The sequence below is a fragment of the Sciurus carolinensis genome, chromosome 6 (assembly GCF_902686445.1).
Source record: "Sciurus carolinensis chromosome 6, mSciCar1.2, whole genome shotgun sequence".
In the NCBI taxonomy this organism is placed as follows: Eukaryota; Metazoa; Chordata; class Mammalia; order Rodentia; family Sciuridae; genus Sciurus; species Sciurus carolinensis.
Genome location: NC_062218.1, coordinates 66,312,799 through 66,338,262, shown reverse-complemented (window position 1 = coordinate 66,338,262; position 25,464 = coordinate 66,312,799). Strand labels below are relative to the sequence as shown.

Below are 25,464 nucleotides of genomic sequence, written 5' to 3'. Positions count from 1 at the left end.
ATTTTTTTAATTATTTGTTCTATTTAGTTATACATGACAGCAGAATGCATTTTGATTCATTGTATACAAGTGGAATGCAACTTTCCATTTCTGTTTGTACACAATGTAGAGTCACACCATTCATGTAATCACACATGTACATCGGGTAATGATGTTTGTTTCATTCCACCATCTTCCCCACTCCCCACCTTCTACCCTCCCCTCATTTCCCTCTGCACAGTCCAAAGTTCCTCCATTCCCCCTGCCCACACTGTTATGTATCATCATTCACTTATCAGAGAAAACATTCGGTCTTTGGTTTTTTGGGATTGACTTATCTCGCTTAGCATGATATTCTCCAACTCCATCCATTTATCTGCAAATGCTATAATATAACTTTTCTTTATGGTTGGGTAATATTCCATTGTATAAATATATTCCATAGTTTCTTTATCCATTCATCTATTGAAGGACATCTAGTATGTTCCACAATCTAGCTATTGTGAACTGAGCTGCTCTAAGCGTTGATGTGGCTGTGTCACTGCAGTATGCTGATTTTAAGTCCTTTAGGTATAAACTGAGGAGTGGGACAGCTGGGTCAAATGGTGGTTCCATTCCAAGTTTTCTAAGGAATCTTCATACTGCTTTCCAGAGTGGCTGCACCAATCTGCAACTCCACCAGCAATGTATGAGTGAACCTTTGTCCCCACATCCTCACCAACTCCTACTGTTGCATGTATTCTTGATAATTGCTATTCTAATTGGAGCAAGATGAAACCTTAGGTAGTTTTGATTTGCAGTTCTCTGATTACTAGAGATGTTGAATGTTTTTTCATATATTTGTTGATTGAATATCTTCTGTGAAGTGTCTGCTCAGTTCTTAGCCCATTTATTGATTGGGTTATTTGTATTTTGGTGTTAAAAAACCTGGGTAATTTTTAATTATAAAAAATACTTATGTGATATTCAAAAAGGCTGGAATTGATGTCACCATCTTTTACTTATGTTTTGTTAAAATATGGTACTTACTGATAAATTTGTACTATTGGGAACATACTGATCCTGTTCTCCCAGCAACACGTCAATCACAGGATGCCTTCCATTTTTTATAATGATTCTCTTTTCTTCTTGTAGAGTTGGCCTGCAGAAAGTTAGATTTCAATTTACAGACATGAAAATGGCTTTTAAATACAAAATCTCTCAGCATGAAAAACTTCAGTACCTAGTTACTAAGTCAGGCAGCAAAACCTTAAACGCAGACATTACACATAAGGCTGAGTATAAAAGTAAAATTTTAACTATAATAACTGGGAGGAACAGTACACTGAAGCACAAACTTAGCAGTCTTCTGATGGCAGTCTACAGATGACCTTTTCAAGACCCTTTTTATTTTTCTATTATTGGCTAACATAAAACAATATTTTCATTACTAAAGATAGCAGTTTAGATTATTACTACCTGAATTATTTTCAGTAACGAGCATAATAAAATAAATCATGTAAAATTATTTCTAGATTTAATAATTACCTTGGTATAAATAATCTGTGTTGGACTGAGTACAGAATGATCTAAAATTTTCATATTCTGTTTAATTGTAAAGTCCTTCCATGATCTTTTTATCTTTTACTTTTTTTATATATAAATGCTATTTTGGGGAGCTAGGAGCATAGTTCTGAGTCAGAGTATGTGTTTATCATTCCTAAGGTCCTAGGTTCTATCCCCAGGACACCAAGAAAAAAATAAATAAATAAAAGAAAGAAAGAAAAAGAAAAAGAGGGTATAGCAGAGTCTGACTAGAGTCTGATCAAGGAGACAGCCTTTGTCAACATAGAGTAAAATAAAATAATATGTAGATAAGGTCAAAGAATTTGAAAGGAGTAATTAAGTGAGAAAGGTTGTATCTGTGCATGAGATGCCCTTCTTTAAGGCATCTCATTTTACTTTAAGCCTGTGAATCTTACTGGTTTTCTAAGCCTTCACTATCTTATCACCCATTATATCTTATCAGTTTTATCTATTTACCCTGTCCAGAGCCAGTCCCTTCTCCCCAGATGTTATCACTGAGATCAGTTTGATGTCTCCTATTCTCACTCTTCTTCCATTCTATTTTTGTTTATAGACATATCATACTAGTTAAAAAAAAAGTCATACTGTAGTATAACATTGTACAACTACTTTTAACTCAATAGTATATTTAAACCATCAGTACATATAAAAAAATTGATTCCATCATTACCATTCTGATCTAATATTCTTATTTTTAATATTTTAAAGTCCATTTTACAAATAATTTTACAGATTATTATATATATCACATGTGTATATGCATTTATTAAATAAATTTTATAAATAAAATAAAATTATTTATTTATTTAGGCATGCTGGGGATCAAACCCAAGGCTTCATGAATGCTAGCCATGTGCTCTACCACTGGGCTATCCAGCCCTGAATAACAATTCAAAAATGGCAAATGTCACGTTTTTATTTCCTATTTTTCTGGTTTTCAAGGCTTATATAACTGGAATAGGGCAACACAGCCTGAATGTAATTGCGTTATCAGTTTTCAAGCATTCACCTGGAATATATTCATTTATAAGTACTAAATTCCAAATTTTAATAATTTCTAATAGTTTCTAGTTCAGAGACAAAAATGCAACAGTTGAAGAACTTTTTGTAACTGCTTAAAACTTATAATTTTCTGGAAGGAGAGCTAACAGTTTTGCTTCATAATCATAAAATGTTTTCATTTTCAGATTTACAGACACCAATTAGAATAATCAATCAAGTGAATACTTTCATTTCTACACCATCCATTTCCTTTCAATCTCCTGCCTGTTTACCTATAATCTATTTCAAGTAAATTTTGGTGAACAACTATAACAAAAGATAGAAAACCATTACGTCTTTTAGTAAAACAGGATGGTCCAGTTTCTAGTCACCAAATACTACACGATGAATGCTTCCTACTGTATAACTGGATGAGAACAACACATTTCATCTTGCCCTACAAATACATTATTGGCACATCAATTTTTGATAACAAGAGTGCCTAAAAATATTGTCATGTGAGCACTCATAATTGAAGATTTTGTTTATACAGGAAGTGTCCTATTATTATCCGTGTTTAGAGCACCACCTTTCTCTTCACATGCATCTTCTGATTAACCTACTAACTGTGAAATGGTCTTTTGTCAACTGTTTTATTTTTGCTATTATTAGGGTGAAAAACGAAAAAATGTGAATTTTCAAGTGTACCCAGTGAAAGTTATCAGCAGATTACAACTTTAGCAGCTGTGCTCTTCTTTTATACCTTCTTAAAAGATGATGGAACACTTGGGCAACAGGATAAGAAAACAAAAAGGTGATAGAATGATGATTTTTTTTTCCCCTCACTTTGCATCATCATTCTCCAGTTTTCTTTTTATTTTAGACTTTTATACTGTAGTTGGAATAACTGATAAACAATGTTGAAATAGTCCCTAGGATGATGAGATAATAAGTATTTCAAGATAGAGGAAAAGAATATCACTAAAGATTCCCAAGTCTATCTTGGATTGATAAAAGGTTCCAATGGATCCACATGATAAATAGAAGACACAATGAGTTTTATTCTCCATTATAAATGAAAAAAATAGCAAATTTTTTCATTGATCTTTGGAAGACCTCAAGAAACTGAAATTAGGCCGAATGTACCCTTAAAATACAGTATGCTGAAAATTAAGGATCATTTCTTGTCAGAATTTTAGTATTCTTTTGAAGCTGCTACATAAATGAGTTAATCATTCTCAACCACTGAGCATTTAGTCTGTGTCCAAATTTTCATTGTTATAAATAATAAACAACCCTATATGTGTATGTATCCAAGGGTTTTTCTAAGCTAGAGCAAATTCCTGAAGTGGGCATGAATACTTTTTATTTTAATATTCAAGAGAAGCTCAACCAATTTATTCTCTTTTCTCTGGTATCACCATGATATAAAAGATAACTTGTTTTTCATACCCTTGACAAGAGCTGTACAGTCAAATTTTCTAATTTTTGACCATGTTGTGGATAAATGCTGCTACCTCATTGTTTTAATTTGTGATCATTGATTATTATTGCTGAACATCTTTTCAGTTTCTTGGACACTTATTGGTCTTTTTGAGCATAATATTCTACAAACAACCTCAAGTGGTCTGACCCAGAACTTTATTTATATGAACACTTTCAGAACTTGCTTATTTTGCCAAGAAACACCATTTTCCTAAATTCTTAAAAGTCTTCTTCCTTTACATATTTGGCTAATAAAATCCTAAGAAAATACTCTCATATTTTTCAAAGAAAGTGACTCAAGTATCTCTTGAGTAAATAATTTGACATCATCCACAGAAAGGAACATTTAAAATTAAAGGAAAGGACAGTTCTTGGATTTTAGAGTATGATTCTAAGACAGGATTTTTACCTAAGTGAATTATGAATTTACTGTAAGAGAAAAAAATGAAACACTTGCAAGTGATATCAATTTAAAAATAAAATCCTTAGGTGCTCTGCCAAGTGAAATCACTATATCATATTTATGTCACTGATGACTTCCCAAGATTTTCACTTCAGAACAAAATTTTGAGTAATCTGTTCTGCTTCACTGGCTTATTCTGTTGCTATCAAAATTATATAATGACAAAACACTTCCCAGTAGAATAGGAAGTAAAGGATAATCCACGGAGCTGGGATGTTACAGTAGGACAGAATATTTATAGCTAGAACAGTGGCAAAAAAATATTAATGATATCTTATGGTCACAAGGGGGAAAGAACTGAGGAATGCTAGATGTTTCCTAGAAAAAAATGAATTATTGAATTTGAACAAATTTATTTATTGTACTTTATATTTTTAAGACTGAATCTATTTCAACTGATCCAGAGAAATAAGGTAATCTACATGAGTGAAAACAGTATAATATTCATTATTTAAACTGGATAAAAGAGACCCTAGAATAAAAACTTTTACCTAAAGGTTTAGACTATAGTGAATAAAAAATCTTAATAGTGTTTAGAATTCATTGCAATTATGAAATCAAATAATCATTTGAATTAAAATACAACACAGTTCAAATGCACTAAAGTCTTTCAATAAACTGGAAATTTAAGAAAAACAAATTTTAGACACATATACTATTTAATATGCATTTTAGATAGAAATTTCCTATTTCATGGCTATTTACATTCAGTTTAATTTTTGCCAAAAAAAGAGACTGATAAATTACTAAAAAGTTATGGCGTGATTTCTTTAGACTTTTTTTAAGATGGATTCTTCTTAATATAATATATGCAATGCCCCATTTAGGAAGTTTTTGGCATGTTAAATGCCAAAATGAAATATCCTAAAATGACCAACTAGGTAACTTGGAACAATCCTCCTACTGAGGCCAAGGAGAAAAGCTTGTACAGTATAGAAAAAAGTATAGAAAACAGCTACCCAAAGGCACCTAAAAACTAACAAGACAGCAAAGAATTACCAGGAAGGATCTGGGGTAGGACCAAGGTCCATGGAAGGGTCAGTCTTTCCCCATGGGTGTTGACTGCTTTCTGAGGGAATGGGCTGAACACAGTAAACAGATACACACTGGACTGAAACAGCTAGGGCTGCTCACCGGACAGAATACATCACCTCTGGATCACCTCAACCCATGATTTGGACTGAGTAATGCCAGACTGTTAGTGTCCTCAGCAACTCAGCAAGGCAAGACCCTGTCTCAATACTAAAACTAAAAAAAAAAAAAAAAAAAAAAGACATGGAGATGTAGCTCAGCGGTACATCACCCCTGGATTCAATACCTTATACCATTTTAAAAAAAAATCAAGTAAACTGATTTTATATTCTAAGTCTTCCATAACAGATGATAAATAGAATATAATTTTCCCCCATTTACTGCACTATAAAGTTTCAGTTCTAAATGCCAACTGATAACTGACTGACAATGCAAATCTGTGTATGTCCAAATCCCTCTGATGTGACAAGAAGAAACCAAAACATGAAAGAAATATGAATAGCAAAATCTGCCTACTAAGAACTCTGCAGTTCACAGACACTGTTAGGCAATGCCATGTATATGCTTTCTTTTTAGTCTTCACAATAAGCCAATTAGCTAAATAGTCTTTAACTTTCTGAAGAGTGTGTGTGTGTGTGTGTGTGTGTGTGTGCGCGCGCGTGTGTGTGTGTTTGTGTGTGTCCCTCAAGCTTCTGGAAGACAATCTGTCTCAAAGTTAGAGCTGAAATTTAAAGCTAGGTTCATTTCATACCAACATCTACAATGGAAAGGAGAATAAACCATGTTGGAGTGTTTAGCCAATAAAAAATAGTGGGATGAATTTGGGCTCTCAGGAGAAACAGAGATCACAGAAAAGGCATCCTCCTGTTCCTTCAATCCTTTCTCGGCTAATCAAGCTTTTATAAAGTTAAAAATGCTATAAAGTCTTCAAATCAATGCTAGCGGATGAAAGGAGTACTCGAACTTTATTAATATATTGACCACATAAACTTAAAAATTAAAATATAACATTCATTTCTAGAGTCAGAAACAACCGCTTTCATCATACTAATAGGGAGAACAAGAAAGAAATTTGTTACTTTTCAAATCAAGCTTATGTGTATGACATTTCACTTTACCAGGAGTCTGACACATTTGAATAACTGCAATATTTTATAATAAAGACACTAGAATTAATTGAATAATGCCATCTTATCTGAAGCAATGATAAAGAAAAGAGATAAAAGATATTACCGGCAGTAATCTCCTTGCTTTGCGACCTTGGCCAGGGAGAAAATACAGTCAATGGTTGCTAGGTGATCCACTGCTTTACACAAAGAGTGATAATGTTTACTGAAATTCCTGCAGAAACAGCAACAAAATAAGCAAGTTAATATCTTAGATCTCTAAGAGCTATGCTAATGTAAACACCCCAAAAATAAGCAGGTATACTTAATAAGTAAGACAGATGGGAACTTGGTTGAACTACCTTTATTTTAATACAGTCTCTCTACATAGGTATCTACTATTTATACTATATTATACATTTCATCTGACTATGATATTTCAACTTAGACATAACACAAATGTAGAAATCATTTTCATTAAGCTCCAATAGCATCATAAGCTACTCAGATGGGTTAGCTTCCCTTTGGGCTCCTCCTATACAGGAACATTCAAACCTGAAATAACAATTTCAATCCACTGACACTGAACTGGAAGCTTTTCACAGTCAGACTCACTTATCTTTGTACCCCTAGTGTTTAGTTCACACTCTTGGCATAGAAGAGATATGGTAAGAAATAATTGTTAAAGATAAGCAAGAAAAAAAGTAAATTTTTCAGTTATTTTATGAATAATGTATATAAAAATTTAATTTTAGATTTTTTTAAAAAGATAATAGTCATTGTCTCAAATTTTTGGTCAATTAAGATATAATACATGGTGATCTAAAAGTTTAAAAGACTCATTGAAAGACTTGGTCAGGAAAAATATAGAAATGTATACAGGTATTTTTGTTGTTGTTTTGCCTAAACTGTCCCATTACCTCATAGCAAAGTATTGTATTTCAATGTATACAATACTGTATAAATTGTGGACATCTATAAGTAATGATCTGTTGTAGATGTTTGAAATACACATACATATACTACAAAAAGGATCAAAAACTTCAATTTTAAAAACGTCCAGAATAAAGTGTATTTTTAAGAGAAAATACATAACTAAGCTTAAATCCTTAACAATAATTATTCTGCTTCCAAGGGAGAGTAAGAACTTTTGTTCAATTAAAAAAATTTAAATGTAGGTGATAAGCATCAAATTCTTCAAAAATTGGAAAATGAGGTAATATAATGATAACTAAGTTAACTATAAAGAAGGGCCAAGAAAAAGCTGAAGGTGAAAACCAATATTTACTAACCAGAGATTACGAGAGGCACATATATTTCTTTATAATAACCATTAAGATAGGTTTAGTTATCTAAGTTTTATAAATGAAGTTCAGAGAAATAAAGCAATTAAGCCTACAGTCTCACAACTGTTAAACAGCAATACCTATATTCAAAGTGAGCTCTTTGTAATGTGGTGCTATGGGAAGGAGGGAGGAGTTACACTGAAAAACCTCTCATAAAAAGTGTTTTTCCGCTGGGTATGGTGACACAGGCCTGTAATCCCAGAGCTCAGGAGGCTGAGGCAGGAAGATTAAAAATTCAAAGGCAGCCTCAGCAATTTAGGAGGCTCTAAGCAACTCAGTGAGACCCTGTCTCTAAATAAAATACAAAATAGGGCTGGGGATGTGGCTCAGTTGTTGAGTGCCCCTGAGTTCAATCTCCAGAATTCCCCCACCCAAAAGAAAGGGTTTTTCAGAAATGTTGAGATTTAGTCTATTTGTTATTTAAATCCAAACATTTTCAGAATGCTTCATAGTTTGAAAGGATATCACATTGTTACTACAATGATCATTAATTCCTATATACATGATCACTGTCTTTGATTTTTTTAAAACTATTTCCTGATTTTTCTAGAATCATCAGGATATTCTATGAAAATGATGTTTTCCAGATACTGGGAACATTTTAAGTATTTAGTTTTATTTTTATGTTAACTACCTGTGAAATGAAAAAATGTATTTACAGCACGCTTCTTTGAGTAGACAAAGCATGATTAATATAATTTACCTATTTCTCACTGAATTAAAGTTAATCAACATAAATTATATGAATTCCATTAACAGTGTAAGAGTCTGTAAATTCCAAACACAAAGGGAATGAACCTCTAGCATCAGTCAGGAAGTCCTCAGATGCCACCCTAAAAATGCTTCCTAGTAGCCCACCATGGTGGTGCATTCCTGTAATCCCAGCAACTCAGAAGCTGAGGCAGGAAGATCACAAGTTTGAGGCCAGTCTCAGTAATTCAGTCAGACTCTCTAAAATGAAAAAGATCTGGGGATACAGCTCAGTGTAGAATGCCCCTGGGTTCAATCCCCAGTACTGGAGGGAAAAAAAGAAAGAAAAAGCCTCCTAGTTGTGAATAAGCCACATGTTGTGAGGCCCTAACTCTGGAAGGTGGCTACCCAGTGACTGTGCCTTGTCATTCCTGAGCTAGCTTTGTTCGGGAGAGCTGATCTCTCATTTACCCGTTGGACTATGGTCTATGCCATCCCTGTCCTAATTACAGGTACCCTCTCTTGCCAGAGAGCAGTCATATTTGATGTTTCTGCCTTTGCCTTTCTGGACATGGTGTCAAAGAACTTTGGCACTAAGTCATTTTTTTCCTTACTTTCACTCCCTTCTTCTCAGATCTTGTCTAAGCCACCAGACCCTGATTTGTTACTACCCAGCAGCCTTGGGTTGAAGGTAACTGTCTCTCATAATCTTCTAATTTCCAGAATGGAATGAGTAAACCCAACTTTCAGCGGGCACAATTCCAGTTAATAAAACAAAAAAAGCAATTAAAGATAATTACTTTGATATGAACAATAATATTCTTTCTTATGTCAATGATGAATAAATAAGGTATATGAATAAATTAAAAATTATCATAAATCTTAAACATCATCATAACTCTTAAAGAAGTCTTGTTTGATTTATTGGCTTTTGTTCATTTTGCAACACCCTGCCAAATTTCAAAGATTATCCATACTTAGAAAAACAACAAGCTGAAAAATGGGCAACTCAGATAACAATCCTTTATGCAACCTTATCATAATAAATTTAAGGCTGAAATCAAAGCACAGTGAATTCATCTCTGGCCAAAAGAGATTGCTGGATCCATGGGAAGTTGGTGAAGGTACTTAGGTTCTAAAGCTATTCTGATGACTAGAGAAGTTTACGATCAAATGTTGCTCAGAAACATTAGGGGTTAATATGAATGGAAACAAGTTTACACTGCAAATTCATTTCTAAAATATCTGAAAACTTAACAAATTTGCAATTGAAAAGATTACTCAATATCCACAGTTCATCTTCTAGAACACAAAAGATATACATGTTTTGAGAAAGAATTTCAGTTGCAGCAGTGTTTACAGCCTTAATTTTCTACAACATTTTGATCAAAAGTAATATGACTAATGCCCAACAGTTAGTACCTCGGTTAGAGATAATACACTTACTGCTGGTATTCAGTCCTCTGATGTCAGGTTCATTGAGGTTAATCTTTTTTTATGACATCATATTCACACCATCTGGCAGCTCAATAAACAGTGTGCATAACAATCAATGTTGTTTTTAAGTGGGGCTCTAGCTGCAAATGCTCTCACTAAATTTTAGGCAACATTCTTTTTTCTTTTTTGATAAAAACTTTAATGTATATCTTTATTTTTAAAGTAATATATATACATTATATAAAGTTATAAAATTATAAAATCATGTACTGGCAAAATAGAGGATTTAATATCACAGGCGACCTCACTATTTAGAATTAATCAGTCAACATGAGTCTACAAGCAGAAGATCCCCTACTTACTTAGTTTTTCAACTTTGCAATGGTGCAGAAATGATAACTACCTCAGTAGAAACTATATTTTGTAATGAACTTTGATTTTTTTCCCAGGTTAGTAATACGTGGTATGATACTACGTCAAGATGCCTAAATGTAGGCTAATGTAAGTGTTCTGAGCACGTTGCAGATATGGTATGCTAAGCTGTGATATAAATTAATTGTATTTTTTAAATTAATTGTATTTTTGATTTAATGATATTTCCAACTTAGGATGGGATCATCAGAATGTGATCCCATTGCAAATTGAAGGCAACTGGGTGTGGGTGTGGGTGTGTGTGTGTGTGTCCAGGTATATATTCTTTTAAGATATACATATGGCCAAAAAGCAAACAAATATGTCAATAATAAGCATATATATATGCACATATATATATATACACACAATCTTTAAAAATATAAAAGTTTATATGCCATGCATTATATGAATAACACATGCTAAGTTGTACCATACTTCAATATTATTTTACATCATTTTCTTCACTTAGTAATATACCATGAGTATCATAGTCTTCTGTGATGTTATAAAAACAAAAAAGGTGGTAAACTATTACAGATTCAAATAGACTAAAGAAACATAATAACCAAATGCAATGTGTTAAAGTTAATTAGATCTTTCATTTAACAACTGAAGATGGGCTGGATGTGGTGGCACATGCCTGTATTACAGTGACTCAGGAAGCGGACAGAAGGATTGCAAGTTTGAGGGCAGTCTCAGCAACTTAAGCAAGCCTATCTCAAAATAAAAGGGGCTGAGGAGGTTGCTCAGTGATTAAGCATGCCTGGGTTCATATCTAGCACCACTAAAAAAGATTAAAAATCAGAGATGGAAGGCATTGAAGAAATTCAGGACATTCAAATATATTCTTAAATTAGTATTCATTTTTCTTAGATATGATAATGGTTTTAAGATTATATAGCAGAATATTCTTATATTTAGAGGATTTATGCTTAATTAAAGGATAAAGTATTATGATGCCTAAAACTTACTTCCAAATGGTTCAGAAAATGTGTGTTTTATGTACCTATAATATATATGTGTGCTAAATATGACAGATATAAAGCAAATGCAGCAAAAAGCTGACACTTGATAAATTCAGACAAAAGATATACAGGCAGTCATTTCAACTTTTTGGTAGACTTAAAATTTTTCAAAACCAAAATCTGGAGAAAAAAACACAGGTTGGAAAATTTTTTTAAAAAAATTAAATGGAGATAATAAAAACAAAGCAACTAGCCCATACCTGTCCATACCTGAAAGAGACATGAAGTCTTTAATAAGAAAGGTAAATTCCAAGGTAGAATTTCAAAAGGTGACTATACTAAACATTATTAACAACAAAATGTTAGTACAGAAACAATAATGTGTGTTCGGTCTCACTAAAGACTAAGATGAGCTTATGTTTCAATGAATTAAAAATAAAACTCAAGAACACACGTACTCAACTATTTTATAGCAGGTCATAAGCAGTAATCTCTACTTTTTTTTTTGATGGAAAGATTTTCCGGTCTATTTCTCATAGCAAAAAGTCAGATTATATTTATCATTGTAAACTCACTCTAGAAAATCAAGCCATTCAGTGTTGCAGTCAAGGACTAGCTGCTCCCGGAGCTGATTCAGATGTCTGTAATTTTCTACAATAAAAGGAGAGTGAAAGCGGCTCACAGCCTTTGTGCTAGAAGAGGGGGAAAACATAAATATGAAATCAAGGTTATAAGAATCAGCAATGCCATCACTTCAGAAAATTAAAGGAGTTATTTATTATTCACTGATGAACCTTGAAAATAAATAGCTGTAAATAGAGAACATTCTTTTAATTATTTTATGCTCCTGAACTTGTGATTCCAAAGAATATGACTTTGTTCAGGAAGTTTTTTAAATGTATTTCAAACTACATCCATATGGCAAAGTCAGTTTTTAGAATTTTTATTTCATAGGCAAAAAAATTTTTTTTTCTTTAAATTATACTAAATGATAATGCTTGCCTAAAAAACAAGAAGCAAATACAGCAAAATAAGGTGACAAAGGCTGGAGGCAGATACACCAGTGAAGGTCATATTCTTTATGTTTTATATTTTTCTGTAGACATATTTCAGTGAAAAAAGAAAAAAAATGTAAAGTATCACAAAGAACAGCAAAGCATGAATTTAGAAGAGGAATTCTTAGAAATTATGTTCCATTTGTGTACATGTGTCAAAATGCATTCTACTGTCATGTATAACTAATTAGAACAAATTTTAAAAAGAGAGCGAGAGAGCGAGAGAGAGAGAGAGAGAGAGAGAGAGAGAGAGAGAGAAGTTCTTCAGGACCCAGTGGCTCTGGATGGGAAGAAATACCACATCCTCCTTTGTCTGGACTTGAATGTAATCTCTGCCCTCTTCATCAAGAAGTAGCTGAGCACAATGCAGGGTGTTGGGAGTCCCCAGTAAGAGAATCTAGGCCAAGGCCTCCATCTTGCCACCTACCAGCTATTGTGACTTTGAGCACACAAAATGAACTTTCTCTAAATATCACTTTCCTCACCTATAAAATGGGGACCATAATAGCATTTACTTCATACTGTTGAGGTTCAAGGAGAAGTGCTTAACAGAGTACCTACTTGTGAATACTCAACAAGTATTAGGTGGCTGCTACTGCAATTGATGCAATTACTACTAGGACGATACGTTTTCAAGAGAAAAGGTAAGGGTAAACTCTGATCTTTGCTTGCTACCTCACTCCTGCAATCCACTGCCACAATAATCTTTCATTTGTCATATTGCTGAATGTGCATGGATCTTCCACTTTCAAAATCCAACTGATAATATTCTAATATAGCATTATTTCAAGGCCTTGATGACCAGAAAAAAATGGCAATGAACTTTCCCCAAACCATTTTATTTTGTTCATTCAATTTATCCCTGAATGTTCATAAATGCTGGCACTGATTTACGTCTTGCATGCTGCTTTTAAATTACATCATCTAGACTTCTATGCAAACATTTATCATAGCCTTCTCTTCTGGCAAAATTCATTTACTGAGACATTTTAGTTATTGCTCTAGGTAAACTAACACGATTACTAGTAATGTCTCTTCATAAAGCATATTTCTATTCATTAGCTGTAGTACAGAGCAAAAGCAGATGAAGGAAAACAGGCCAACAAAGAAATAAATATTCCCTAAAATCAGCAATATTCAAATCTATAGTACAGATCTAATAAATAGGAAAAAAGGATGGTATGACAGCATGTGCCTTCAGCATTTGTTGCTTTGGCAATGGATAATAGTTTTCTTTTTTTAATTAAAATAATTAATAATTATTCACACATGTCATCTTTAACCAAGTTCTTTATATCTTCACCAGCTACTTGTTTCTCTAAAATTGACTTAGGCAAATGTAACATTTTCATCTCTGATTCATGCAAAATTATTAATAACAGGATTAACAAAAAATCCAAAAATGATACTACTCACAGGAGTATATACTGTTCTAATACTACTTTAAATGAATCCCTTCTGGAGGATTAACGCTAACCAAGGAGAAAAGGCAGCGTCTCAATGTGGTTCTCTAATTTTGTTTTTTGATTCTTTTATTTTCATCGATTCATGATATACACTACAAAAAGAAAATGTAAAGAACTATTATAACTGTGTGCCAAGAATAGCATTAAGAATAAGAAATGTGAAGCTCAGTGAGGTAGAAAATGAAATTTCAGCCTCTAAAAAGAAATGTCAGGCACAGATTCATCAAGAAGTTCAGGCAACCAAATTAATCTTACAATGAAAGGTTCTGTAACCTTTTTACCTTGTGTACTATAACCTACAAGAAAAAAATAGAAATTTACAAACAAAGGAAAACAAATACAGAAAAATAAGATATACTTCTGAAAAATATTTTTACATCAATGATAAAAATAGCTACAAACAATTATCTCTGGTTAAAAATTTCATAGGAATATCAAAAGGGGAAAATGATCTTTATTTTCAAGATTGTCACTATTAACAGTCCAGTAGCAAACAAGTACACAGATGTCATTATAACTCAAGTTATAAGAAAAAGAATTGTTTTTAAACCTACCTTCCAACCTTAACCCAATCAGTTGGTATACAAGATATGGCAGAGTTCTTTATTTCAATCATAAACTAAAATAAATACAAATGAATAGTTAGATGTTTAAATAGGTACCAATTATATATTTTTATAATTTTTATATTTTTTACATTTTTATAATTTTTATATTTTTATATTTTTTCAAAACTGATATAATGGTTTACTAAATATTATTCTAAACACTTGAAATAAATTCAGTATTGTTCTTGGGAGAGTTTAAATATATATATGTTACTAGCATCAAATCTGACTATGATAAAGTACAATTTGTATTGAGCAAAGAGTTTATAATAAAGGATATAACATAGGGTTTTAATGTTTAATATTGTGAGCATACTATGAATGATAATTTTTCATTGGTAACCTCTTTCATTTATTAATATAACAATTATTTTACTCAGATAAGGTTCAATTTCTAAGAATCTAAAATTTTAAAATATTCAATTATTAGATGTTAACACTAGTTTGAAATATGACTCCTCCTGTACTCTGAACAGAAGAGGATTTTTTTTTTTTTGGGAGAGTTTAAATATATATATGTTACTAGCATCAAATCTGACTATGATAAAGTACAATTTGTATTGAGCAAAGAGTTTATAATAAAGGATATAACAACTTTTACCCAAGAAACCTAAATCCTCTAAAAGCATCCTTGTAAAGAAATCCTTGACTTCTCCTACTATTGAAAGAAGAAGATATTTCTTCCCGTATGAGAGTTTACAATTTTACTTTTGGGAAACCTATCTTTATCACTTCCACAAACAAGCAAGCATCTCTGAAATCAGTCATAAAGCAAGTGAATTCAAGTTCTTCTATCACACCTTTCACGTTTAGCATTAGTGACAAGTTACCTCCTCTCAGTGTCTTCTAATTCTTGAAAACAAAGAAAAAACCTTCAGCACTTATGTAAACTTTTGAAAAAATCTGTTTTCATTAGATTGTATCTCAGAGCTCTGTGGCCATCATTAATTTTGAGGTGTCTATGAGAACTTTTTCACATTTAACAGTTTCATGATACATAACTTCATGCATTTATGATATTCATATTATTATTACTACCTACCCAGTTAAGAGTTTATTTTTCCATTAATAGAAACACCACAATTTTTACATTAATTATAATAGAAGTTAATGGCTAATTTTAAGAGTTTTCATCCTTAGCAAAATTTTTGAGACTAAAAACATCATCTTGTACAGAAACTAATAGTTTCGAATCTTCCACACTCAGTTATACAGTTAAGAGTAAAGAATCTAAAAAGCCCCTTTGATTACAAAAAGTAACTGAAGAAAATAGCCACAAAATAAATATAATTGATAGGAAACATTACTTTTAAACTACAGTAAATTTTGCTATTTTAACATGCTTTACGAGAAGACACATCAGCCTTTTTCTCTTTTATTTGCTTATTTTTTATTAGTGCATTATAATGATATACAATGGTGGGACTCGTTGTTACTCAGTGGCATTTTTACTCCGAGATTCCATCTCACCCCAGTCAGAATGGCAATTATCAAAAATACAAGTAACAACAAATGTTGGTGAGGACGTGGGAAAAAAGGTTTGCTCATACGTTGCTGGTGGGACTGCAAATTAGTGCAACCACTATGCAAAGTAGTATGGAGATTTCTTAGAAAACTTGGAATGGAACAACCATTTGACCCACTTATCCCACTCCTAGGTTTATACACAAAGAATTTTAAATCAGCATACTAAAGTGATACAGCCACATCAATGTTTAAAGTAGCTCAATTCATAATAGCTAAACTCTGGAACCGACCTAGATGCCCTTCAACAAATGAATGGATAAAGAAAATGTGGTATATACACACAATGGAATATTACTCAGCCATAAAGAAGAATGAAATGATGGCATTTGCCAATAAATGGATGGAATTGGGAGACTACCATGCTAACTGAAATAAGCCAGTCCCAAAAAACCAAAGGCAGAATGTTGTCTCTGATATGTGGATGCTAACCCACAACAAAGTTAGGGGACCACTTGAAGTTCACTGGACTAAACACAGGGGAATGAAGGGAAAGGAGTGGGTATGAGAATAGAAAAGACAGTAGAATGAATCAGATATATCTTTCCTATCCTTATATAGGAATACACAACCAATGTAACTACATCATATACAACCACAATAATGGGATCCCAACTGGAACAAGTTATACTTATTCTATGTATGTATAATATGTCAAAGTACACTCTACTGTCATGTATACCTAGAAAGAACAAATAAAAAGATAAAAAACAAAATAAATAAAATTTGTATTGTAATTTCCAATATGCAAAGTGCTATAGTATACATAACTTAATAATAAAATAGAATAAATGTTCATTCTTATTAATTAAAAAAAAGAATTCTGGGAAAAGCAATGCCGATGGCAAACAGCAAAATTCAGGAACACATTGGATCACGGATATATGGGAAGGAAACATTTAGATCCATACTAACACAGAGCTCCACAGGAGTCACTGCCTAAGGAATGGTGGGAATTCTGAAGTCAATAAAAACCAACAGCACTTTTAGAATAGTTGGGATCACAACTGCTAAGTGTGTGAACATCAAAGATCTATTCTATGGCCACCATCACTCCAGAAAGCCACCACTTAAACAGTCAATACAGGATGGAAAACAGAATGAGACTGAGGAAAGCCCACATAAGAGCTCTCACTTGTTAAGCCCCTGTTGTCACATGCTGCTCTCCTGCTACTCCCACATGTCCCTGGATTTTTAGTCCAAGTTCTTCCTCAAAGTTGTCATCCACTTAGCTTTTTCCTCTTCTACATTAGCTACAAAATAGGACATTTCTTTCTAGCTATTTCCTTTTTCAAGTAATCTAAGAAGAAGCAGGCAGGCCTTTGTGTTTAAGACTTTTATTGGTAAAGAGAAGAAAACTGACACTGGAAAACAGTACATGTTCCAGAAACCTTAAAAAGTTCTCATAGCAACTTAACCCTGTACTACAGTCCCTGACTTTATTTCTTACGTATAAATGAGAGAAGTCTGTCTTGATTCACTCTAGCAATCTCTCACGTTCTTCTCCTTGGCCCCAATTCTGTCTTGGATGAATGTCAGACAGTGTTTCTCAAACCACAGCCTGTGGTATCACTGGGCTGACATCACTGCTAGGCTTGTTGAAATTCTTAACTCACTCCAGAATCTGCTTGTTTCTCTAAAACCACATTTAATTCACTCCTTCCCTCTCCACTTTTCTTTCTCACTCTTTTAAGAATGTTCTTTTTTTTTTTTTTAATTTAGAAGATTTTAAAAGAAAATGCTTTCCATATTTTAAACATACTAAGTAGATATTTGAATGTGCTGCATGCTGCAAATTAATAAAAATTTCCCTAAAAATTATTTCCACTGCCAGGTGTGATGGTGCATGCCTGTAATTCCAGTGACTTAGGAGGCTGAAGAAAGAGGACTGCAAAGTCAAGATCAGTCCCAGCAACTCAGGGGGGCCCTAAGCAACTTAGGGAGACCCTGTCTTAAAATATATATATATTTAAAAAAAAGTCTGGAGATATGGCTCAGTGGTTAAGCACGCCTGGGTTCAATTCCTGGTACGGGAAAAAAAATATTACCAATATTTCCTTCCTTTTCTTTTAGGAATACTTCTACTTACTAAGACTGTTCCATGTCCATACTTGATTTAAGGTTAAAGGATAATTCTCTATAGGCATAAAATATGATACAGACTGTCGCAGAAGCAGTGAACTATGTGCAGTTACATCAGTTTCTTCTTTCATTAGTTTTCTTACAAGTTAAAACTTTCAGGGTCATACAACGGGCCCTAATAATCTAATGAGTATATAAAAACTGGGAACAGAGGTAAATATGAATGTTGCCAAAAATAACAATGGCTTGATTACTATGGCAAATTTATCTGTCCATTTTTAGTAACAATAGCAAGAACTATAGTCTACATGAGACTGTTTCAATAGGTTTTTAAAAAATTATTACAAAAGCTACATGCGTGGAAACTTTCAGATGGAATGGAAGGAGGTAAAATAAGAAGCACACATATATATAAAATAAGTTTTCTTCCCTGCCTCTTTCACTTTTCAGAATTATGTAATAATATTTGTTGGTTCTAATTATCTCTAAATTTGCCAATTCTTTTAATCCATTTTTAAACAGAATTTGATTGTAACAATTCTGAATACTTAGAATTCATCGTATTTGAATGAACCAGAATCACTATTTTTCAAAAAATTTACAAAAATAATACTTCATCAGTGTACTAACAAAATTCTAGAGGGAACTGTTAAAAAATAAGAATTCATCCCATTATTCATAACTAAGAAATTTCCTTTCTTAAATTCATCACCTTGACTGACTAAAGGCATAAAGAATAATTTATCTTCCTTCCTGATCAGCTATAAAACAACTATTTGATCTCTATGCTGTATTTTTCCTTAAACTTCAATGCTGCACTCATAATGAATAGTCAATCTACTATCTCTTATGAATTCTTTTTTTGTTTTGTTTTGTTTGCAGTGCTGGGGATTGAACCCAGGGCCGCTTGCAAGCACTCTACCAACTGAGCTATATCCCCAGTCCTCTCTTATGAATTCTTGAGGTTTTTCTCCCATTTTTACTTAAAAATTGTCAGTTGAACCCAGGACCATCATCCCAAGACTGAAATTTTATTTTAGTTTGAATAGTATAGGCTCTAAATGTCTTAATTTTATCAAATAATATCTAAGGTATTGATAATTCCTTGGGTTAATATTTCTGAGGGGAATAAAATAATAACCTGGTAGACTGAAGCCAGGCAGACCTGGGCTGAAACTGGCTGCCTGCTCTTGTAACTTACTTACCTACCTCATGTTTCTTTCCAGTAAAACTAGAATAACCCTTTTTCTTTCCCTGTTGTTATAAGAATTAAATAAGATAATATATGTAAAACACTTGCCATCACTCCAAACTTTAACAAGTGTTTGACAAATGGCAACTATATTATTATCAGTGTTATTATGTTAAAATTAGAAGAATATTTTATGATTAGAAGGCGCTTTGATGTATTTTAACTGAATTGATCTTCATAGTAGTCTCACAACAGAGGTGACTCTTCCATGGTCAAATATCATGTAAGTGGTAGAACTGGCATTTACATATGGCTTTCCCACCATAAAACCAGGAAGTCACTCTTCCCCTGTATATCTTTTATTGATATTATTAAAGTAATTGTGATCACCTGATTTTCATCAAAGAGGCAGAATAGTGGTCCTTAGACTACTTTTTACTTTAGAAGGTCATGCTTACATAGTACAAATAAGAGATACAATTAAATATTTGGTGTTTGCCTGTTTGAAAGATAAACATATAAATATTGCCAAATCATAAATACTACAAAAAATTTGTCAAATTGTATTTTTAATTATTTATATATGTATGTAAATATATGTATGTAGTTGTTGATGGACCTTTGTTTTATTCATCTATTTCTATGTGGAGCTGAGAATTGAACCCAGTGCCTCACACATGCTAGGAAGTGCTGTACCACTGAGCCACAATCCCAGCCCCTCAAATTATTTTTTTTTCTGTCATATTAAGCTCTATGTAGAAGGCATTTTGTGCAATGTCTGCCTGAGTATAACACCCTCATAATTTTGGCCCAGAACACAGGCTAACAAATCAACGGTTAAGTTTATGTAATGCATAAGTTTATAAAAATTTTTAAAAAGACTGTACTTTCTTATTTCAAATAACCATACAACTAATAATTTTTTTGGTAAAATACACAAGCAGTGTAAATTTTAAGACATGTGGTTTGAAATCAAGCTCTTCCTTACCAGAAAAAGTTTTTTAAAAATCGTGAATAAAATGTTCACCCTATTGAAATTACTCAAATTTTCTAACTTGCTATTTTAATGAGATAAAATTTCTCAAAGTACTACAGCTGTGATCTCCTTATTAAACATAAGATATAGAAGCAGCATGCCTGAGACTCAAGAGTACAACTGAGAGGTACAACCACATTTTAAAAGAATTTCCACTTTTTGGTTTGCATTCAGATCTTAACATCAAACTTCAAACAGAAGTACACACTCTACGATTAAAAAAAAAATTCTAAAGAGCACCACAATCTTGTGACAGAATCACTAAATATAGGTTTTCCACTCGTTTTACTTTTTTGATTTATTTTTTCTTTTTAGCAGTTACACTCCTGTCATTTAATCACTGTGATCCAATCAACATTACATGGTCCACTTGGTATCATTTCATCTTCTGTAAGCCTGAGATCAAAGAATAACTTGTATCTCCTGGATTCAGAACAAGTGAAGTTACTATTTATAATAATCAAGGTTTTTTCATAATATAATTTCAACGGATAACAGTAAAACACATAATATTAAGTTGTATGTTTGTCAAAAGACTAATATCATCATTAAAATATTTCCTAGCAAAACAACTTATTATATTTTCAAAGAACAAGACAAAAAGTTGAAAAAAATGGTATTTATACCTATCCTCAGATTTTTATTTACATCTTAAAATAGCTTTTCTACTCAAGGTAAGCTGATGAAAAATAAATTCATGTTTGAAGTTACCTCCTGTCCTGATACTGTCACATACTGTGCAGAAGGATTTTTTAATATTTTTCGTATTTCTTGCAAATGTACTTGGATCTTGTCAGTAACTTCTTGAATTTCATCCTTCCTCTTTTTTATTAAAGGGAAGTTAGAAAGGTCTTTGAATAATTCAGTTTTATTCCCAATTCTGAAATATGAAAAATGCAAATACATATATTTAAGTGTATTATTAGACCAGTTATCAATTATATTTTGTAGCATGATGAAAGACCAAAGTGCTAGAAATCAAGAAAATGTGGTTTTAATGCCAGTTCTGCCACTAAATATTTATGGGGATGTTTCTTAACTTCTGAGGATTGATAAAATTATCATAATATAATTTAAATTTTGAAAATCATGATTCCCATGGTGAAACCAAGAGAAAATATGAAATAACAGTCATTTGCCTACTCAGAAAATAAAGACAAATGTAAAAGTCAAATCTTTTTTTTTTCTTTTTTAATTATGGAACTCTTTGGGGGATGCACTGTGAAATAACTACCCTTTAAAAGGTAACTTTGTCATTATAGAATCTAAATGTAAGACAGATCATCACTGGATATCTAGGAAATGAGTACATGATGGCATATGACACCCATTTTTAAGTTAATAAACTGCTACTATTTGGCTTTGCCTGGGCTTTATCATTTTGTCACCTGACACCTGGGGAAGTAATACATCTATCCTAGGTAATGAACTGCCTGGGTTTAGTCAACAAAGTGTAACTTCCAGCTGTAATGTAAAACTGTCAGTATCTAATCATGTTTCTAACTGAGTACATATGTACTCAAACAACCTCTACCAATACTCTAGGAAAGACTGAAAATTCACACATCAAATAGCAAATGTATTAGATTAATGTTCATCGCTGGAAAGGAAGTCTGGTACTTACTTGGCAGCTTGTTCATTAAGTATTTTTAAGTAATGCTCCACTGGACTGAGGAGTTCAGGAATTTCTAAAATAATTGTCTGCAGCAAGGTTGACTGAACATGAGAATTAACGGCAGGCATTAATGCTTGAAATTCTGACTGCAGGTGATACAGGGTCTTCACAATCAAGAAGAACTCTTGGGTAGAACACTGAAAATAGAAATATTTTTAATCTACACAGCATAAAGTACAAAAAAAGGAAAAGTTTATTTAGTGATCTTTTTAAAGTTAGAAACAGAAAAAAAGAAAACTTTCTAAATTATTTAGTCCAAATAAAATGCCACTGATAGTTTTTAAATGAGGTCAAACAATACACAATTTTTTGGTTGAACCCAGGGGCATTCTACCACTCAGTTACAGGCCCAGTTTTCACTGCTTTATTTTGTATTTTGAGACAGGATCTTGCTAAGTTGCTGAGGCTGGTCTTGAACTTTATGATCCTCCTGCCTCAGCCTCCTGAGTCATTGGGATTATAGGTACACACTAATGGCTCCCAGCTAAACACTACATGATAAAATATTTTGAAGAAATAAGAAAATAATTTCAGCCCAGTGAGAGACTTCCACGCAGAGCGAGTCTCCCCAACCCAGGGAGTGGGTCCGGAAGGTGGGTGGCTTCTCGAAGGAGGGACACCCAGCGAGAGACTTCCCTGCAGAGCATGGCTACCTGGCCCAGGCAGTAGGTCCAGACCCCAGAGAATGTCGCAGAGGAGGGCTGCCCAGCGAGACGTCCCTACCGGGTGAGTCTTCCCTGCCAGGCAAGGATTTCCCACAGGGGCGGTAGAACCAGAGACCCAGGCCCAGAACAGCTATGCCCCAGTCCGCAGTCTAGTCCCCCTTTGGCTGACCATCAGTCAACAAGTAGAGTGCCTCTGCACACTGACAGGGAATATACTCCACTGGAAGGCCACCAGCCTTAGAGGGGCAGCTTCCTTGTGGAGCACCGCATTATCAAGTTCCTCCAAGACTTCAGGTTACTGAAGGCTAGGAGGTGAGATATTGGAAATCTACAGGGACACTAAAGTCAATAGGGGAAATTTGCAATATCTCAGAGTTTCAATACTGGAGGGGTAGATACCTGAGCAATATGAGAAAACAAGGGAAGAAAATGTCCCAAACAAACCTAGATGCTACAGCAATAAAATCCAATGACAATATGGCAGAAGAAATGTCAGAAAGGGAGTTCAGAATGTACATAATTAAAATGAACAGAGAAGCAAATGATAAGATCAAAGAGCAAATGCAGCTTTGAATGATCGCACCACTCAAAAGTTAAAAGAGCAAATGTGTGAAGCAAAAGTTCATCTCAATAAAGAGTTAGAGATACTGAAAAAAAACAAAAAACAAACAGAAATCCTTGAAATGAAGAAAACAATAAACCAAATTAAAAACTTCATAGAAAGCATAACCAATACGATAGAACACCTGGAAGACAGAACCTCAGACATTGAAGACAAAAAATTTAATCTTGAAAACAAAGTTGACCAAACAGAGAAGATGGTAAGAAATCATGAACAGAATCTACAAGAACTATGGGATATCATGAAAAGGCCAAATTTAAGGATTATTGGGATTGAGGAAGGCTTAGAGAAACAAACCAAAGGAATGAACAAACTATTCAATGAAATAATATCAGAAAATTTCCCAAATCTGAACAACGAAATGGAAAATCAGTACAAGAGGCTTATAGAACGCCAAATATACAAAATTACAACAGACCCACACCAAGGTACATTATAATGAAAATACCTAACATACAAAATAAAGACAGAATTTTAAAGGCTGTGAGAGAAAAAAAATGAAATTAAATTCGGGGGAAACCAATACGAATATCAGCAGATTTTTCAACCCAGACTCTAAAAGCTAGAAGGACCTGGAACAACATTTTTCAAGCTCTGAAAGAAAATGGATGCCAACCAAAAATCTTATACCTGGCAAAACTTACCTTCAGATTTGATGATGAAATAAAATCCTTCCATGACAAACAAAAGCTAAAAGAATTTACAAAAAGAAAGCCGGCGCTACAGAACATTCTCAGCAAAATATTCTATGAGGAAGAGATGAAAAACAACGATGTAAATCAGAAAAGGGAGGAAATAGCCTAAAGGAATAGCCAAATAAAGGAGTAACCAAATCATATTAAAAAACAAAAATGAGTCAAATGACTGGGAATACAAATCATATCCCAATAATAACCCTGAATGTTAATGGCCTGAACTCATCAGTCAAAAGACACAGGCTGGCAGATTGGATTAAAAAGAAAGATCCAACAATTTGCTGCCTGCAAGAGACTCATCTCTTAGAAAGAGATACCCATAGACTAAGGTGAAAGGATGGGGAAAAACATACCATGCACATGGACTCAGCAAAAAAGTCAGAGTATCCATCCTCATTTCAGATAATGTGGACTTCAAGCCAAAGTTAGTCAGAAGGGATAAAGAAGGACATTTCATACTGCTTAAGGGAACCATAAATCAGGAAGACATAACAATCATAAATATCTATGCCCCGAACATTGACTCATCCATGTACATCAAACAAATCCTTCTCAATTCCAGAAATCAAACAGACCACAACACAATAATACTAGGTGACTTTAACACACCTCTTTCACCACTGGACAGATCTTCCAAACAAAAATTGAACAAAGAAACCACAGATCTCAATAACACAATCAATAATTTTGACTTAACGGACATATATAGAATATACCATTCAACAAAGAGCGAATACACTTTCTTCTCAGAGGCACATGGATCCCTCTCTAAAATAGACCATATTTTATGCCACAAAGCTAATGTTAGCAAATACAAGAAGATAGAGATACTACCTTGTATTCTATCAGATCATAATGGATTGAAATTAGAAATAAATCACAGAATAAAAAACAGAAACTACTCTAACACCTGGAGATTAAATAATATGCTACTGAATGATGAATGGATAAAAGAAGACATTGGGGGGAAATAAAAAAATTTTTAGAGGTAAACAAGAACAAACATACATCATATCAAAATCTCTAGGACACTATGAAAGCAATACTTAGAGGAAAATTTATTTCATGGAGTGCATTCAACAAAAGAAGAAAAAAATCAACAAATAAATTACCTAATGCTACAGCTCAAAGTCCTAGAAAAAGAAGAACACAGCAACACCAAAAGTAGAAGAAGACAGGAAATAGTTAAAATCAGAGCTGAAATAAATGAAACTGAAACAAAAGAAACAATTGAAAAAATTGACAAAATAAAAAGTTAGTTCTTCGAAAAAATAAACAAAATTGATAAACCCTTAGCCACACTAACAAAGAGAGGAGAGAGAAAACTCAAATTACTAAAATTTGAAACGAACAAGGAAATATCAAGACAGATACAATTGA

General features: G+C 33.1%; 1 protein-coding gene across 2 annotated transcripts in view; it reads right to left on the bottom strand.

The window, feature by feature from the left end:
* Msh3 (mutS homolog 3) overlaps window positions 1–25,464 on the bottom strand; it is a 215,115-nt gene that overhangs the window by 60,090 nt on the left and 129,561 nt on the right. For both annotated transcript variants that reach the window (XM_047555516.1, XM_047555515.1), the window contains exons 14-19: window positions 22,052–22,239; window positions 21,139–21,307; window positions 14,540–14,604; window positions 12,040–12,156; window positions 6,740–6,847; window positions 1,009–1,120 (exon numbers count right to left, since the gene is read on the bottom strand). In XM_047555516.1, the coding sequence (XP_047411472.1) occupies window positions 1,009–1,120; window positions 6,740–6,847; window positions 12,040–12,156; window positions 14,540–14,604; window positions 21,139–21,307; window positions 22,052–22,239 (759 nt within the window). The remainder of the gene's footprint in view (window positions 1–1,008; window positions 1,121–6,739; window positions 6,848–12,039; window positions 12,157–14,539; window positions 14,605–21,138; window positions 21,308–22,051; window positions 22,240–25,464) is intronic.